The sequence below is a fragment of the Nymphalis io genome, chromosome 7 (genome assembly GCF_905147045.1).
Source record: "Nymphalis io chromosome 7, ilAglIoxx1.1, whole genome shotgun sequence".
Lineage (NCBI taxonomy): Eukaryota > Metazoa > Arthropoda > Insecta > Lepidoptera > Nymphalidae > Nymphalis > Nymphalis io.
This window is the reverse complement of record NC_065894.1, coordinates 11,500,044-11,516,009: the sequence shown is the minus strand read 5'-3', so window position 1 is coordinate 11,516,009 and position 15,966 is coordinate 11,500,044. Positions and strand designations below refer to the sequence as shown.

The following is a 15,966-nucleotide window of genomic DNA, read 5'->3' as shown; positions in this document are numbered from 1 at the left end:
ATAAGGCTCTATTACAATATTTACTGAACTACAACCGGTTTGACATATAATTCGATCACAAACACGAAGAATGGTCTTATATATATTTGTGATAAGATAAACGTGACGCACGTAAAACTTCTAAGTATAAACTTATAATATCAACATTGTGCAATCGACCCCTTCGACGTAATTAGTGATTTCAGAACACGAAATCAAATAAATATTATGTTTAACAAATGGAGTACATTACATGAATTAGAAATAGTTCTTTATTTATTAATTGAGTCTTTACACTTTACACAATTTACAAACACTATATAAAAGAACTGGTAGTACATAAATGCTGCAAAGGTCTTATCTTACAGTGATCTCCAGGCTTCAGGCAGGAGGATCATCCTCTATTAAAAGAAACATTTTTTCAGTGTGCAATCAACTTATAATTAAAATTTATTAAATACTTAGTAAAATATGTGACATACCAACATAGATACTCTTATATATATACAATATACATCCATAACAACATTATGTATATGTTGTTCTTATATAAAAAATAAATCACCATAAACGTGAAATAATGTAACGTGTAATAGTTATATAACTAAAATAATAAATATGCAAACGACTTTTAAGAATGTGTGCGGATTCAGCTTGACGAATTTCTCGAGGCAGGGAATCGTCGTTAAAAGATAGTGCTCGTTACTGAATAAGTAAATCTAGTCTGCTATTAGTGCGATCCGCTCATTGTGCTATACATCTGATTTCCTTCAGCAAATAAAACAAATAATAAATATCTTTACTAAACTTTGTATTCTGATAGTTCTTATTACAGCAGAGATTTGGTTATTACATGATTTGCCGGAATGCAGTTTGTTAATGACTACTTTGATTGAATGCACAAAAAAAAGGGGAAAATGATATTACACGTCACATAAAAAGATTTAAGAAAGAATATCCTCTTTTAATTCTGAGATAGATTAGGTAAACACTTACACACATATTTACCAAAGCACTGACACAAAGTCAAAAATAATTACGAGCTTCCTCGGGTGAAGCCGCAACCGGGTTTGCTAGTTCAAAATCTGTTTTGTGGTTATAAATTGTAATTAAATACAATAATTAATAAATATACTCTTAGATAATTAGTTCATTTTCTAAGATAATATTTATAGCACTTATATATAATCGTACTCGATAAATAAACTCGAGTACTATTATATATAAGTGCAAATACTGTTTTTCTTGTTATTTAAGGACGAAAACATGTCGCTCAGAGCTGGATTTCTATTCGTAACGCTCCTTGTTGGGAGCTATGGTAAGAAGAATTTTTGAAATATTTTGTGCATTTATAACTTTGTCATAAGCCCTAACATGTATTTCAAACCAAAAGTAACCCACTGGATCTAGTCAATAAAAATAAAAATAGACCGTAGAGTATTTTAAGTCCCTAATTTTTTATTACAATTTTACTCAAAGCATGAAGACAATAGAAGTAAATGCTTAATCAGCGGAATGTAAGTCATTGTGTCATTCCATGCTTTGGGGTCATATGTCTTGGAAAACAGTTTGTTTTAAAAGGAAGAACATTCGACTAGAGCATAAAAGAGAATCGTGTCAATTTGAATTATAATTAAATATTTTAAAATTCAAACATATTTTTTTAAGTCTGTCTTGCTCCTGCTGGCTTGTGTGGAGAAGCCGGTAGGATTGTTTCATATTAATTACAGCTTTCGTTCTTAATAATTTATCGTCAAAATCCGTGAATAGTTAGGCTTTTGTAGGTCTGTAAGAAACAATCCAGAATAACATAAATAAGACTGAGTTTTTTTCCATCCTTTTCCTTTTTTTTGTTATTTTGGGATGAGACCTCCTAATATAAGGTTTTCTGGTTTTCTTATATAATTTTATTTAAAAATTTGAATTTATATCGAGTGTGATTTTTGTCTTAAATATAAAATGACAGTTTAATGAATGTCTCATTAAACAGTCATTAAGACATGGTAAGTAAGAAATCATATAGTTAAATTATTTAAAAAATATTATTAGTTTGTAAAAAAATATAACTGATACCTAACGAAATTTTAAAATTAATTTCTCTTTTTGGTGGCGATAAACGTCAGTTAAACTTACTTATCAGACAAAAAAAATTTACTTGATAATAAAATTACACTGGTTTCCAAAATGATGGACTATTCTATTAATAGTACAGAAATTTTATATAACAATTCTTCAATCATTAACGAACTTTTAAAACGCATAGAACGAATGTTGAAGGACATAGCAACCAAAGAAGAAAATGCAATATATTCCACTTACGTTTTGGGTATGTGTAGCATGTTCATTAATAACTTCCATTCGATATATACATTTATAACGCTCGATGAGATGGAAACAGCTTTAGCTTTTAGTAAAATTTCTGTGCTACATCAATCTATAATTAATACAACCGAATTGTTTTAAATATTTACTTCTGTAGAAAAAAAACATAGTTTAATGTATCCTGTAATTGAAAGTAATATGTTAGTAAGATAGAACGAACATTGTCTGTTAAAGCGTATGTAAAAGGAAACCAGATAACATTCATTATGAAAGTTCCTCTTACAGATAATAATATATTTCATTATTATAAAATATATTACATTTATTTTGGATCAAGTTTAAAATGAAATTTTATCATTATTCCCGAATATCCCTTCCTTATGGTGAAAGTTTCAAAATACTTGCCGGTCGCGTCTCCGTGTCAAAAAAATTCTCGGCGATAACCAGTACATATGCACTGAACATAATATCGTACTCTACTCAGGGATAACGTGTATGGAACATTTTCTGCAGTTTTAAAGTAATCCAACACAATGTCATCAACGAGTTGTTCTTATAGAAAAAATAAAAGCACAATGTCTTTCTGCTACTCGTTGGATAATATATTCGATGATATATATGAAACGATGTAACAAAAACGTCTATGATTGGAACTTATCTAGTGCAAATTGATCCTGGCTGTGAGGTCATCCTTGGCGATCTCCGATCGATTTAATTTTCAACATATATTGGAAAATTTTGAATACAAGGTAACACCCATTATTAACAACAACAGTGGGGACATTATTAACCTACCTGAGACACAGAATAAAAATATACCAATTCCTGTCGAGCCGATGGATATTAAAGGAATCAATTATCAGCGGTTTTCAAGATAAATAGTTTAAGTGAAAGTGAAATAGAATCTTTCATATATTATAAACGTGAAAGTTTGTATGGATACTCTTTCACGCAAAAACCACTGAATAAATTTTAATGAAGTCTTACAATAATATAGCTCATACATCAGAATAACAAATAGGCTATAATTTATACAGCTATTGATTAAATTGGCCAAAATATAATAATAAGTGTCACGTAAGTCGGAAAATATTCTATCTGCGAGCCATTCTGGCGTGTGCTGCAAAAACCGTAAGTCATATACGAATATAATGTATAGTTGAAATGTATCTCTTAAATACTAATAGTTCTACAAAAAAGTCCGCAACAGCATATGCCTATATCTAGATTCACTATATTATAGCGATAATCGCTTAGAAATAAAAGATATAGTGAATCATCAATCAATAGTGAATCGAAAATACAATAAAATTTGATATTTATTTCCGAAATGCATATTTTGTATTAACAAATTTATTCTTATCGATACAAATATTTTTATCACTTCTGACATTTAAAGTTAAGATAAATAAACTTTGTCTTTTACACTATGTCATTTGGACAAATATTTAAATGTTACTAAAATATTTGTCCGCAGTAAAAACTCGCACTAGCCACATTGATACAATTATGACAATGCTAAATGTAGTAATCGTTTGATTTAAGCTGTAAGCTTTGTGCAGACCTGTCTGGGTAGTTTACACCCTCTTTTCAATTATTCCAACGCCCAAAATCGTAGATCTCATGGTTGACAGCGCATTGACTGTAAACAGTGTTTTATATTTCTTTCATTGCCAATTGCGAGCCTGGCTTAGTAAAATAAATAAATAAAAACTATCAAAAAAGGATTTTGGGACTACTATTATAATATTTACTAAAATATATTGCTCTGATAATTTGTTAATTTTTCCTTAAATCCAATATATATAATACCTACCATTACTATCTAGATTCGATAGGTTCGTGATTACCATCTAACTGAACTATTTCAAGTCAAATGTTCCTATGAACATTCGATTTGAAAATAATACAATGTTTATTAAAAAAAAAGTATTAGAGAATTAAAAACATGAAAACAATGTCTGTAGAAGATTTACAAATGATATCACCCAGACTATTTGTAAAGCAAATGTTACTATGAGATATATATCTAACTTAAAAAACCGGGATTGCTATCACTAGACCGGGAACGGTCAGTATATATCATAAGCCAACGTCCATCAAAAGCTCTAAGGAAATATTTTAATGAAATATTAACACACGTTTCAGCATTCCCAGCGCAAGAGCAGGATGTGTCGATCTTCTTCGACCAAACAGACCCAACAACCCGTATTCTCGGGGGTTCTGTCGCTGGTCGCGTGCCCTACATTGTGGCATTGAGTTCTGGTTTACCAGTCAGAAACTTCGTCTGTGGAGCGTCACTGGTCACCAACAGACACCTTTTGACCGCAGCTCACTGCATCCATGCAGTTTTCTTCGATGGAAATTTGCTCGGGTATGACTTCTTATAAATGAAATACATAACATGTTTTATTCATATAATTTTATTTTGAACTAAATTATTTCTTTTGCTAGTTCTTCTCAGGTATCGGGTATCTCAGGTTTCTTTCTGATACAGTGATATATTTTCTCTTTGCCTGCCTCGTTGGGCTAGTGGCTATATATTATATAAGGCCGCAGACCCGGAGGTCCTGGGTTCAATTCTCAGGTCGGGCCAATTAAAAGTTATTGGGTTTTTCTATCATAATATTTTTAACATGTAGTTCCCTCCGTGCCACCGTCGGCACCAACCGTTGGAACAGGGGGGGCACTCACTACCGTATCGCCAGTAACATCACTCACCCTGACTACGAGCACAGCCTCACCAAAAACGACATTGGAATCCTCATCACCGTCGAAAACGTAGTAATGTCAACGCGAGTTCAACCTGTAGTTCTGAGCTATGACTTTGTTGGTGCTGGCGTCGCAACAACTGTCACTGGATGGGGAAGAACTTCTGTAAGTATATTATTTAAATAATACTGATTTTTATCACCCTAAGTGACACACACTCTCAGAAAGATTTGTAGGGAAAGTTAGGTGTTTCATACATACTTCTACATATACTTCTTTTTCATGAGCTGTTTTGGTTTTTCGAAGATTTTAGTTGCAAGAATTGTTTTCATTTTGTTACACAATGTTACAACAACATGTGAGTTATTGGGAGGAACGATTGTGAGTATATTATTTAAATAATACTGATTTTTATCACCCTAAGTGACACACACAATTAGAAAGATGTGGTGTTTATAAGATATGAACTTTGTACACATCTTTAGTGAAATTATCTGCCACAATGTTGCTATTTTTTCAGACTAATGGGTCGACGCCCCTAAATCTAATGCAGCTGTCAGCGTCCGTTATCGATGGAAATCGTTGCGTAAATGAAGTAGCCAATCGCGCCTCACAGCTCAACATAAAAGTTTCAGTTGTCCAACCACACATCGAAATCTGCACATACCTGGCTAACGGACGCGGCACGTGCAACGTTAGTGTATTTACTTACACTGTTATTATTTTTAAGAAAATTATTGACAATTACCGATATTCCAGCTGAAGAAATCAAACAGTAAAGTGACATATTTGTTCGTTTGCGTGTTTTCACGTTGATAATCTAGATATAATTTTGTTTACTCAGGGTGACTCCGGCAGTCCGCTGATGCGCTCCGACCGCAAACAACAGATAGGTGTGACATCTTGGGGTTTGCCGTGTGCGCGCGGTGCTCCTGACATTTTCGTTCGCATAAGTGCCTACCGTTCTTGGATCCAACAGAACACCAGATGAATAATATCTTAAGTATTCAATACTTTGGACCGTTTATGATGACGATGCGATAGAAATAAATGTTACTGTTGATATTGCTTTTCATTACTGTAGGGCATGATCCTTGAGCCGTGAATGAGTCAGGTAATAGCCTCGAGCTTTCCTGGGGAGAGCTCTGTCGACCCATAGATATAGAATTATAGGAGAGGGAGATTGGGAAGACGCGAGATGTAAAAGCGTTCTCAAAGAGAGTATACTTTCAAAGATTTACACTACGTCAAAAACGATTGGATATAATTTCATTATTGACTCAATGAGCCCAATTGATCTTTAATGGATCCAAACTCGAATTGAAGCAGTTTATAATGTACATATTATGATGATGAAAACATTACACTCACGAAGCAGAGTATAAATTATATTTGAAAATTTTCAAATCAAATATATTAGTATAATAAATAACATTTGAATTATTTAGACATCAGTAAAAAATGTACTGTGACTGTTTAAGATCAAATCACATTAGAGAGTTGGTACGTCCTGGCTGGCCTAGGCCAGTCTGGGTACGGGCCTCGGGGTTGCCCCCTTTACCCGGGCTGTTCGTCCTCGATGGTTTTGACCGTCGCGTCATTTCATTCTGGCCCAAAGGGCCAGGGTCTCAATGACCCAGTGGTTTAATCACATTGTATCGACTGTTATTTTAGTTTGTCGTTTCGTTTCTAGATGGCGCTAGTTGTATGAATCGTGATGTAGTTTTTTTATTTCTGTAACTACTTAGTATGGCTTGGCCTATTTAAATCTTTTCGGTAATTTTATTCTAAAAGTATCACAGTACGGTACTAGTACTATCGGGTAACACCGAACAATGACTGATATAAACGTGAACTAATATTCAAACGCAACACGTATGTAAGTAACATTACAAGATACGTATTCGAGTTATCTCTTTCAGAGTATTAGGTTTTTGTTGCACAACTCTAGTCCATACCCATCTCAAGAAGCTGAGGATTGTGAAAGTATTTTTTTACCTGTAAATGTTAAAAAATAAATAAAATAAATCACTAGTACTGGTTTTAGATTGTAAATGTAATAAAAACACGTGTGAACATAACTCCTCTCCGTTGAAAGGCTTTAGCTTTAAAAGCTGTGGCTAACGATATCAACTTTACAATACGTTTCTGCTATAATCAAAAATATTAACAAATTATAAATTTAATATAATTATTAAAAAAAACAGCCACCGTTTCTATAAACAAATGGTAAAAAAACCAAGGAAACACCCAGTGACATCTACTTGCTCTAAAGATCTACCTAACTATTAGTATTGACTCACGCCGATCTATTTGATAAAATTTTCCTCAGCATGTATTTTGAAAATGTTTTTTCTCTTAAAAGATTATCCACTAAAGATAAATTCAGTCACACAAACACACACACACACAAAGTCACTTACTTAAACTATGTATTATCGTGCCGTTTGATAAATATTATCTCAATTAATTATTATTATTTATCAAATTTAAGATTTTATAAGAACAACATTTTGTTTTAATTCCTCACTTCGAACCGAAATATGTCGCTTAAAGCTGGTTTTCTGTTAATTGCGCTGTTTATTGGGAGCCATGGTAAGAGACATAATATATTTTTTTTTTATGTATCATATATTTTATTTTTATTTTGCTACAAAAAAAAACAATTATTGCACCAATTCTGATTTACTTTCTTTTATGTTTAACAAAAAAAAGTTCTAACAATAGTTAACATAAAAATAAAATTATACAATTGTAAACTAAAATATAAACATAGATACAATTATCTAATAATTTAACTTACATTTCATGTAAAAAATAAAATCGGTGATTTGTTAAAAATTTTATGCAGTTTATCTGACTCTTTATTACAATTTTGTTTTATTTACTCGTAATCGAAAGCGTTACGGAAATAGTTATGCAATTATAACAATTTTGATAATGAAAAATGAATAGGTATAACAGATGCAATCAAAAGAAGATTAAAAGTAGTTAATTGCTTACCTTGGTCTTACTAATTTTAATAATCGACAATCTAATTTTATTTGTTGTTTATTATTTATGTAAGATACAAAACTTCCGTATATAAATAATATACATTTGCTAAGCACTCTACGTAGATCATAAAACTCACCAAGTAGATTTGTGTCCATGCCATATGACAATCCATAGTCAGCTCTAAATATTTGTATATATTAACTGTACTTATCTGCGTACACTGGCAAGAAGCACAAGTTGTCTCCAATTTACTGTATTTATTTACGTACGAGTCACCTTATTGACTATATATAAGCGAGAGAATATATATATATAATCTATTATGTATACGCAGGCATTTTGTTTTTGTACATTTAATTATAATGCAATTGTCGTGAGACCAAGCTCACTTTCAATTTTCCTTATATTTCTATCGTCGTTGAGTAAACTGGGGTCATCGGCATACAAAACTATATATTTGAAATTACTTTACCACAGTCGGTGTTCCGTTCACACGCATCACATATCTCACCGGCCCAGACACGGACCCGGTTAGACCTCCGCTATATATAACTGAATGAATGCGATTGAAATTTCATTGTAATATATATTGAAATGTTACCAAATATTATACTCATATTAAAGGATATATTTTAATTGATATTTTGATAGAATAAGATGTTAAAATTGCCCCCTACCCACAGCTGTTGCCACCGTAAAAATATACATACCATCGCTTACACCGTCAGTGCGCCACCAACCGTGGGAACTAATACTGTCTCCGTGCCTGTAGTTATACTGGCTCGCACACCCTTCACACTTGAACACATATTAAGTATTGCTGTTTTGCGGTCAAACATCAAATCTACGCTAAAATAACGTAAGTCTCGGTTCGCAGCCTGCCTTCCTAAAAAAATAAAAACTGGAAATGCCGGACGAGGACCTTGGGTCATGATATAATCATAATAATTATCGTGTATTGTTTATCTAAAATTTGATAATAATTACCAAATTTTGATTTAAGTCTTTGTACTATCTAGATCTGATAAATCTGCGATTTTCGTCTGACTCATATATTGTGTAGGTACTTTACTCACTCACTGCCGCACTCTATAAACACATAAAGTCACATTTAACGTTCAATATCCTAGTTCATAGGTTAATGTATGTAAGTATATAATTATAGTGTTTGTATATGTATTTGGAAAGCCACTGCAACTTTAAATAACGGGTATGAACAACAAAAAGCAGGGTTTGTTGTCACTAGACCAGACGCTCAGTATATTGTACGACGACTTCGATCGGTTACTCGAGAAAAGGTTTTAATTAAATATTAATCCACTTTTCAGCATTCCCAACACAAAAGCAGGATATGTCGATCTTCTTCGACCATACGGACTCAACATCTCGTATCGTCGGAGGTGCCGTCGCTGATCGCGTCTTGCTGATCGTTGCCTTAGTCCTTACTCATCTTTTCAACCATAATATTTTTAACATGCAGTACTCTCCATGCCACCGTCGGCACCAATCGTTGGAACAGAGGAGGTACTCGGTACCGTATCGCCAGTAACATCACTCACCCCGACTCAGCACCGTCAAAAACGACATTGGATTCCTCATCACCAGAGACATTGTGATGATGTCAACAACAGTTCAACCCGTAGTTCTGAGCTATGAATTTGTTGGCGCTGGCGTCCCAACCTCTGTTACTGGATGGGGAGTAACTTCTGTAAGTACATAGAGATAGTAGAAATTTAAATAATATCGGTTTTCATCACCCTAACTGACACACTGTGTTTTAATCCGTGCAGTGACGGAGAAAGAATACATTTCACTGCCCCTCTCTTTCCCATGGGTGTCGTAAGAGGCGACTAAGGGATATCTGAGCGACCATCTGCTCATCTGGTGGTAGGATGCTAACATCCGCCTGGCTTGTTACCACCGTACGCATGGTGAAAAACTCGTGAAGTGGCTTGCAGCCGCGTTTCGAGGTCAGCCAGCGTACAGCCAGTGCCCGAGCGAGTATTGCCGCGATGGGTGTTGGTCCAGTGGAGACGGCTGTTGAACCAATGCCGGGGAAAACTGTATTGACCTGCCGGACAGGGAGACCGAAGAAACGGCTGTTCCGCTGGCCGCCCGTGGCATAGTACAGGGGCCCGAGCGTGCCTAACCAGCTCGCGAGGCTGCCCCACCAGGCCACGCATAATCTCGGGGTGGACCGTCGTGCCGGTTGGTGACCGGAAGGTGGCCGGGACCCCGGCGGCCACTTCCGGGGGGGTTCGGGGGCCCTTCCGTCCGGCAGATCAGTATATTTTCCCTTTTGGCAACCATTTGGGAAAACACGCCTCCATACTTTGCCCATCCCTATCGTGGCAATACGTCGCTCGCTTCACGTCTCTTTTCCTTATTTTTCCAAATGGTAGCGCAAGTAAGAAATAACGGTCGTTCAGCGGTGCACACCCCCACCATACCGACGCTGTTTGAGGTCGAGTTCTCTAACATCCGAGGACTCCACGCTAACCTCAACGCTGTCCACCACCATCTCGAGACAGCACGGCCAGCAATGTTGTTTCTCACGGAGACGCAAATACTCCGCCCTGCCGACACCAGCTACCTTAACTATCCCGGCTACATGCTTGAAGAATCTTTTAAAGCGAAAGCCGGAGTATGCTTGTTCGTTAGGGCGGATGTTTGTTGTCATCGATTGCGCTGCTTGGAGGACCCCTCCTTCTCCATGTTGGTGGTACGTGTGGACCTGGTTCGTCAGAGTCGAGTCTACGTGTGCCTCTACAGATCCCACAATGGTGACTTGGAGACAAGCCGATTATTTGACCATCTTAGTCGGGTGGCAGATGCTGCGCAAGAGCAGTTTCCTAACGCGGAATTAGTGTTTTTGGGGGATTTTAATGCTCACCATGAATCATGGTTGAAATCCCTCAAAACTGACCATGCTGGAAGAACTGCTCATGCTTTTGCTCTCACACACGACTTGAACCAACTGGTTGATCAGCCCACCAGGATCCCAGACATTGATGGACAAGCGCCTTCTCTACTGGATCTTCTGCTGACTTCTCACCCGGTGGAATATCAGGTTGTGGTTCAAGCTCCACTTGGTTCTTCGGATCACGGCCTTATATCTACCAAAGTGCCACAGGCCAAGCTGCCGCCATCAGCGGTATGCAAACGTCGCGTTTGGCACTATAAGTCGGCAGATTGGGACGGTATGCGCGATTACTATGCGTCAGTCCCTTGGAAGGAACGTTGCTTCAGTGGGAATGACCCGACAGCTAGTGCCGCTGCTGTTGCTGATGAGATCATATTAGGAATGGAATACTACATTCCTAGCTCAGATCTCATCAATAGGGGTACGCGTAACCGTTGGTTCACTCGTGAATGTGCCGACGCTGTATCATCTAAGCAAGCGGCATATCGCGCGTGGATCAACGGCTGCATTAGCGGGGCATCTAACATTGACTCACTGAAAGCAAACTACAATAAAAATTCCAAGTCCTGTAGGAAGGCATACACGAGAGCGGATGCACAGCGCATTTTACAGATTGGTTATGACCTTATTTCGCATCCTAGGGACTCCCGTAGCTTCTGGCGTCTGACCAAGTCTGTGCAAAACAATTTCTGCCAACCTTCGCTGCCACCGCTCAGAAATCCGGACGGATCGCTAGCTCACAGTCCGCAGGAGAAAGCCGACCTCCTGACTAAACTCTTTGCCGACAACTCTGTGATCGATGATTGTAGTGCGCAGCCACCAACAATACCTTCATGTGGCCACACGATGCCTGACATCAAAATCAGGCAACGTGATGTGCGTGCGGAGCTGCAATCACTTGGTATACGGAAAGCTAGCGGTCCTGATGGAATACCAGCCATTGTGCTGAAGAAGTGCGCGGCGGAGCTGTCTCCTGTGTTAACGCGCCTGTTCCAACTTTCTCTCTCTTCGGGATGTGTGCCGGAGGCTTGGAGAAGAGCTAATGTGCAAGCGGTTCCCAAAAAAGGGGATCGGTCTGACCCGGCAAATTATCGACCAATAGCTATCACCTCAGTACTTTGTAAGGTGATGGAACGGATTCTAAACAACCAACTGATCTGATTACCTTGAAGATCACTGTCTAATTAATGATCGTCAATACGGGTTTCGACCAAAACGGTTCACAGGTGATCTTATAGCGTACGTAACACACCTCTGGGGTGAAGCTATCGACAAGCATGGAGAATCGTTGGCTGTCAGCCTCGATATCTCCAAGGCTTTCGACAGGGTCTGGCACAGAAGTCTTCTCTCCAAGCTACCGGCATATGGTCTGCCTGCTCAGCTATGCACCTGGATTGCCAGCTTCCTACACAAGCGTAGCCTTCGTGTTCTAGTAGATGGTTGCGCTTCACAATTCTATGTGAATGCTGGCGTCCCCCAGGGATCTGTGCTATCTCCCACACTCTTTCTTTTGCATATCAATGATATGCTCTCTCTTGGGAACATACATTGCTATGCAGACGATAGTACAGTGCATGGTGGATACCACGGACGCGCAGTGGCTGGGCGGGCGGAAACTGAGGAGAGGCGGGAGAATCTTGTCATTGAACTCGATAGGACATTAGAGCTCATCGCCAAATGGGGTTCTGATAATCTTGTTGAGTTTAATGCCAAGAAAACACAGGTATGCGCTCTCACAGCGAAAAAGTCACCATTTTACCCTCATCCCTCCCTCTGTGGCATACCGCTGATGATACAAAGCAAAATCGCCATGCTGGGGATGGACGTTCGCTGCGACCTTAGTCCAAGGGATTACATCGAGGCTATTATAAAAACAGCTTCACGGAAACTCGGAGTTCTGAACAAGGTGCGGCGTTTTTTCACGCCACAACAACTGTGCCTGTTATACAAAACGGTACGGTACGGTCTTGCGTTGAATATTGCTCGCACCTTTGGGTTGGCTCCGCTAAGTACCTACTGGAGGCCTTGGACCGGTTGCAGCGACGTGCAGTACGCATTATTGGCGACGTAAAGGTCACAAACACCCTTGAACCTTTACAATTGCGTCGCGAGATAGCAGCACTGAGCGATTTCTATCGACTGTATCACGGCGAGTGCTCTGAGGAATTATTCTCTCTAATTCCTGCTTCCCCCTTCCTTCTTAAGTCCACGCGAGCTGGTTCTCGATGTCACCGCCTAACTGTGACATCAATTCCATCGCGCACAAAGAAATTTGGCAACTCCTTTCTTTGTCGCATTACCAAAAAATGGAATTCCTTACCAGCTCACGTGTTCCCCTCCTCTTACAACCCGGGTTCCTTCAAACGAGGCGTGAAGAGGCATCTTGCGGGCCGGCAAGGCGGTAACGGCTAGTACAGAACATTCTTCCCGACTGTACTGGCCGTCGTCGCGTTTGGACTCTACTACCACTTACCATCAGGTGGAGTAGAGTCATTTGCCATCCAGGACATATAAAAAAAAAAATTTGTTACACAATGTTACATCAAGTGAATTATTAATTAAGTAAATAAGCTATATACTCGTATTATGCGAGTATTAAGTCTTAACCTTATTAACAATTACAAATAGAGATTACCGAGAATACAATTATTTCAGGTCGATGGAAGCCTACCCCAAAATCTCCTACAGCTCTCGGCCCACGTGGTTGATGGTGCTCGTTGCGTAAATGAAGTGGCCTATCACGCCTTGCGGCTTAACTTTTCAATTCCAATTCCAAAAGTCGATCCACTCGTTGAAATCTGTACCTTCAAGGCTATCAGACATGGCGTGTGCAACGTTTGTATATTTACCTTCACCTATATCGTATTTATGTAACTTATGTGACGTAGAAATTTAAAGACCTAAAGTTATCAACAAATTAATGTATTATGGGTCGTGAGTTGATGACTGTCCGTAACTCATTTCGCTTCTGTTGAGGATAAAAGTCTAAGCACTGCCCTTGCGGTTGTCACACCCACCACAGGGCAGCCTTGCTACCCAAAACATAGGACCCCAATATGCGGTATTGGGGTATAAGTGTAAAGTGCCTGTGAATGTCCCATTTCTGAGCCTCTTCTCATTTTTAGAGAAGGTTTTGAGCTTACTCCACCACGCTGCTTCAATGCGGCTTGATTGAATACACATGTTTCAGAATTTCAGTGAAATTAGACACGTGCAGGTTTCCTCACGATATTTTCCTTCACCGTCAAGCACGAGATGAATTATAAAAACAAATTAAACACATGAAAACTCACTGTTGCTTGCCCGGGCTTGAATCCACGATCATCGGTTAAAATTCACACTTTTTAACCGCTAGGCCAGGCTATAGTGCTAATTTTATATAATGTTGTGAAAGTTGCTGAACCACAAGACAAATTCTAGGATGATTTAAAGGACTGGACTGAAAATGATTGCTTATAAATAGCAATCAACGTAAACGTGCTCCTTCTCCGATAGCGAATCTTGCCTCTCGAAGCGCAGCCACAGTTGCGAAAGCGTCGTTCGCTAGTTTGGTGACACATTGGCGATGTAAGGAATGGTTAATATTTCTTACTATGCCAATGTTTATGGGCTATGGTGACTTACTTACCACCAGTTATACCTTTACCTTTACTTTATAAAAAAAGGTTATTCCTTATAAATAATAAAACTTTATTATTATAACGTTACACTTATTGACAAGGTTATCGAAATTTCAGCTAAAGTAATAAAGATTGGTCGTGATGGTAACGTATTTGTTTCCTCAGGGTGACTCCGGCAGTCCGCTGATGCGCTCCGACCGCCAACAACAGATCGGTGTAGTATCTTGGTGTCTGCCGTGTGCGATGGGCGCTCCTGACGTATTCGAACGCATTAGTGCATACGGTCCCTGGATCGAACAGAGCCTCAGAGAAATATTATATCATTGAGTATTCGAAACTTTGGAGTCGTTTCAATGGACGCGTGTGAAATAAATGTTACAATTGATATTACTTTCTCTTTCCTTGTCATTATTGTAAGAGTGGCGCTTGTGCTGTAAAAGTATCAGGTGAATGCCTCATGCATCCTGTTCTCCCTGGGTAGAGCTCTGCGGAGCCATATAGTAAAGAAAAGGGAGTGGGAGATTGGGCATGAGATGTAATAACTTTCTCAACGCAGTGTTTTCGCCGTACCTTAAAATACATTAAAAATTAGGCATTCACTTTACCTTTCTATTGAGTTGGATATCGTATGAGAAGTAAAAATATAACAAGTAACATAGGCTATATTTTATTTTTAAAAACAAAGTCCTAAAAAGTCCTAATTCCTCATTTCGAGTGTACAAAATGCAAGGGAACACCATGTATCATTTTCCGTACCCAAGGGATATTCAAAATTGAACTCTATTTATTGACTTTGGTTTTAAAATTAGTCTGTCTCTGTCTTTCATCATTAATAAAATGACACTACAATAAGCAATTTAGATAGTAAACAAAATCGTTTTAAGTATGAATGGAAAAACATACAGGTTTACAGGGTAATATGTCACGATCCTTTTAAAGGGTTATAGTTCAGGACAATAGCTATCAAATGACCCCCAAAATGCTTATGCAAAAGTGTATCGTTTTCGAGTTATTAATTTTTTAATATTTTTTTTATTTAAAGGATGTTTAAGATTCTAAAATTCAATAAAAAAAAAATCAACGTATTTTCCCTATTTTTTTTTTGTATTTCTTGCTAGGGTACATCCTAGTTAATAATAACCAGTTATAAAACAAAAACAATCTTCAAGCATTTTTAAATTACAGATCCAAAACTGTACAACTTTTCGATTTTTAATTTTGATTCTTTAAGTTACTCGCAATTTTTTTGTAAAAATCACTATGGCTCTTATCGTGCGGATCATTTTAAAAACATCTGCGTTTCCTTAGCTATCCATCGGTACATAAAAAGTACAGTAACAATCATAAACTCAGGAGAAAATTAGATAACAAAGAGACCAGGTAGGAAATTCTAAGAAATGCTATTGTTAAGAA

The 15,966-nt window shown here is 37.8% G+C and overlaps 1 protein-coding gene and 1 pseudogene across 1 annotated transcript; both read left to right on the top strand.

The window, feature by feature from the left end:
- The first annotated feature begins 1,199 nt into the window (after positions 1 to 1,199).
- LOC126769505 (chymotrypsin-1-like) lies at positions 1,200 to 6,076 on the top strand. Its single transcript, XM_050488363.1, has 5 exons — positions 1,200 to 1,297; positions 4,450 to 4,675; positions 4,944 to 5,178; positions 5,534 to 5,707; positions 5,858 to 6,076. The coding sequence occupies exons 1-5, from the start codon at positions 1,246 to 1,248 to the stop codon at positions 6,002 to 6,004; spliced, it is 834 nt and encodes a 277-aa protein (XP_050344320.1). The 5' UTR covers positions 1,200 to 1,245; the 3' UTR covers positions 6,005 to 6,076.
- Positions 6,077 to 9,222: 3,146 nt separating this feature from the next.
- LOC126769772 (chymotrypsin-2-like) lies at positions 9,223 to 14,880 on the top strand (annotated as a pseudogene).
- The last annotated feature ends 1,086 nt before the right edge of the window (positions 14,881 to 15,966 follow it).

Excerpts from the sequence above, each read along its gene's own strand:
- LOC126769505 (XM_050488363.1), top strand. The coding sequence starts at position 1,246 with ATGTCGCTCAGAGCTGGATTTCTATTCGTAACGCTCCTTGTTGGGAGC. Across the intron at positions 1,298-4,449 it reads GCTCCTTGTTGGGAGCTATG|CATTCCCAGCGCAAGAGCAG; the intron begins GTAAGAAGAATT and ends CACACGTTTCAG. Across the intron at positions 5,708-5,857 it reads ACGGACGCGGCACGTGCAAC|GGTGACTCCGGCAGTCCGCT; the intron begins GTTAGTGTATTT and ends TTGTTTACTCAG.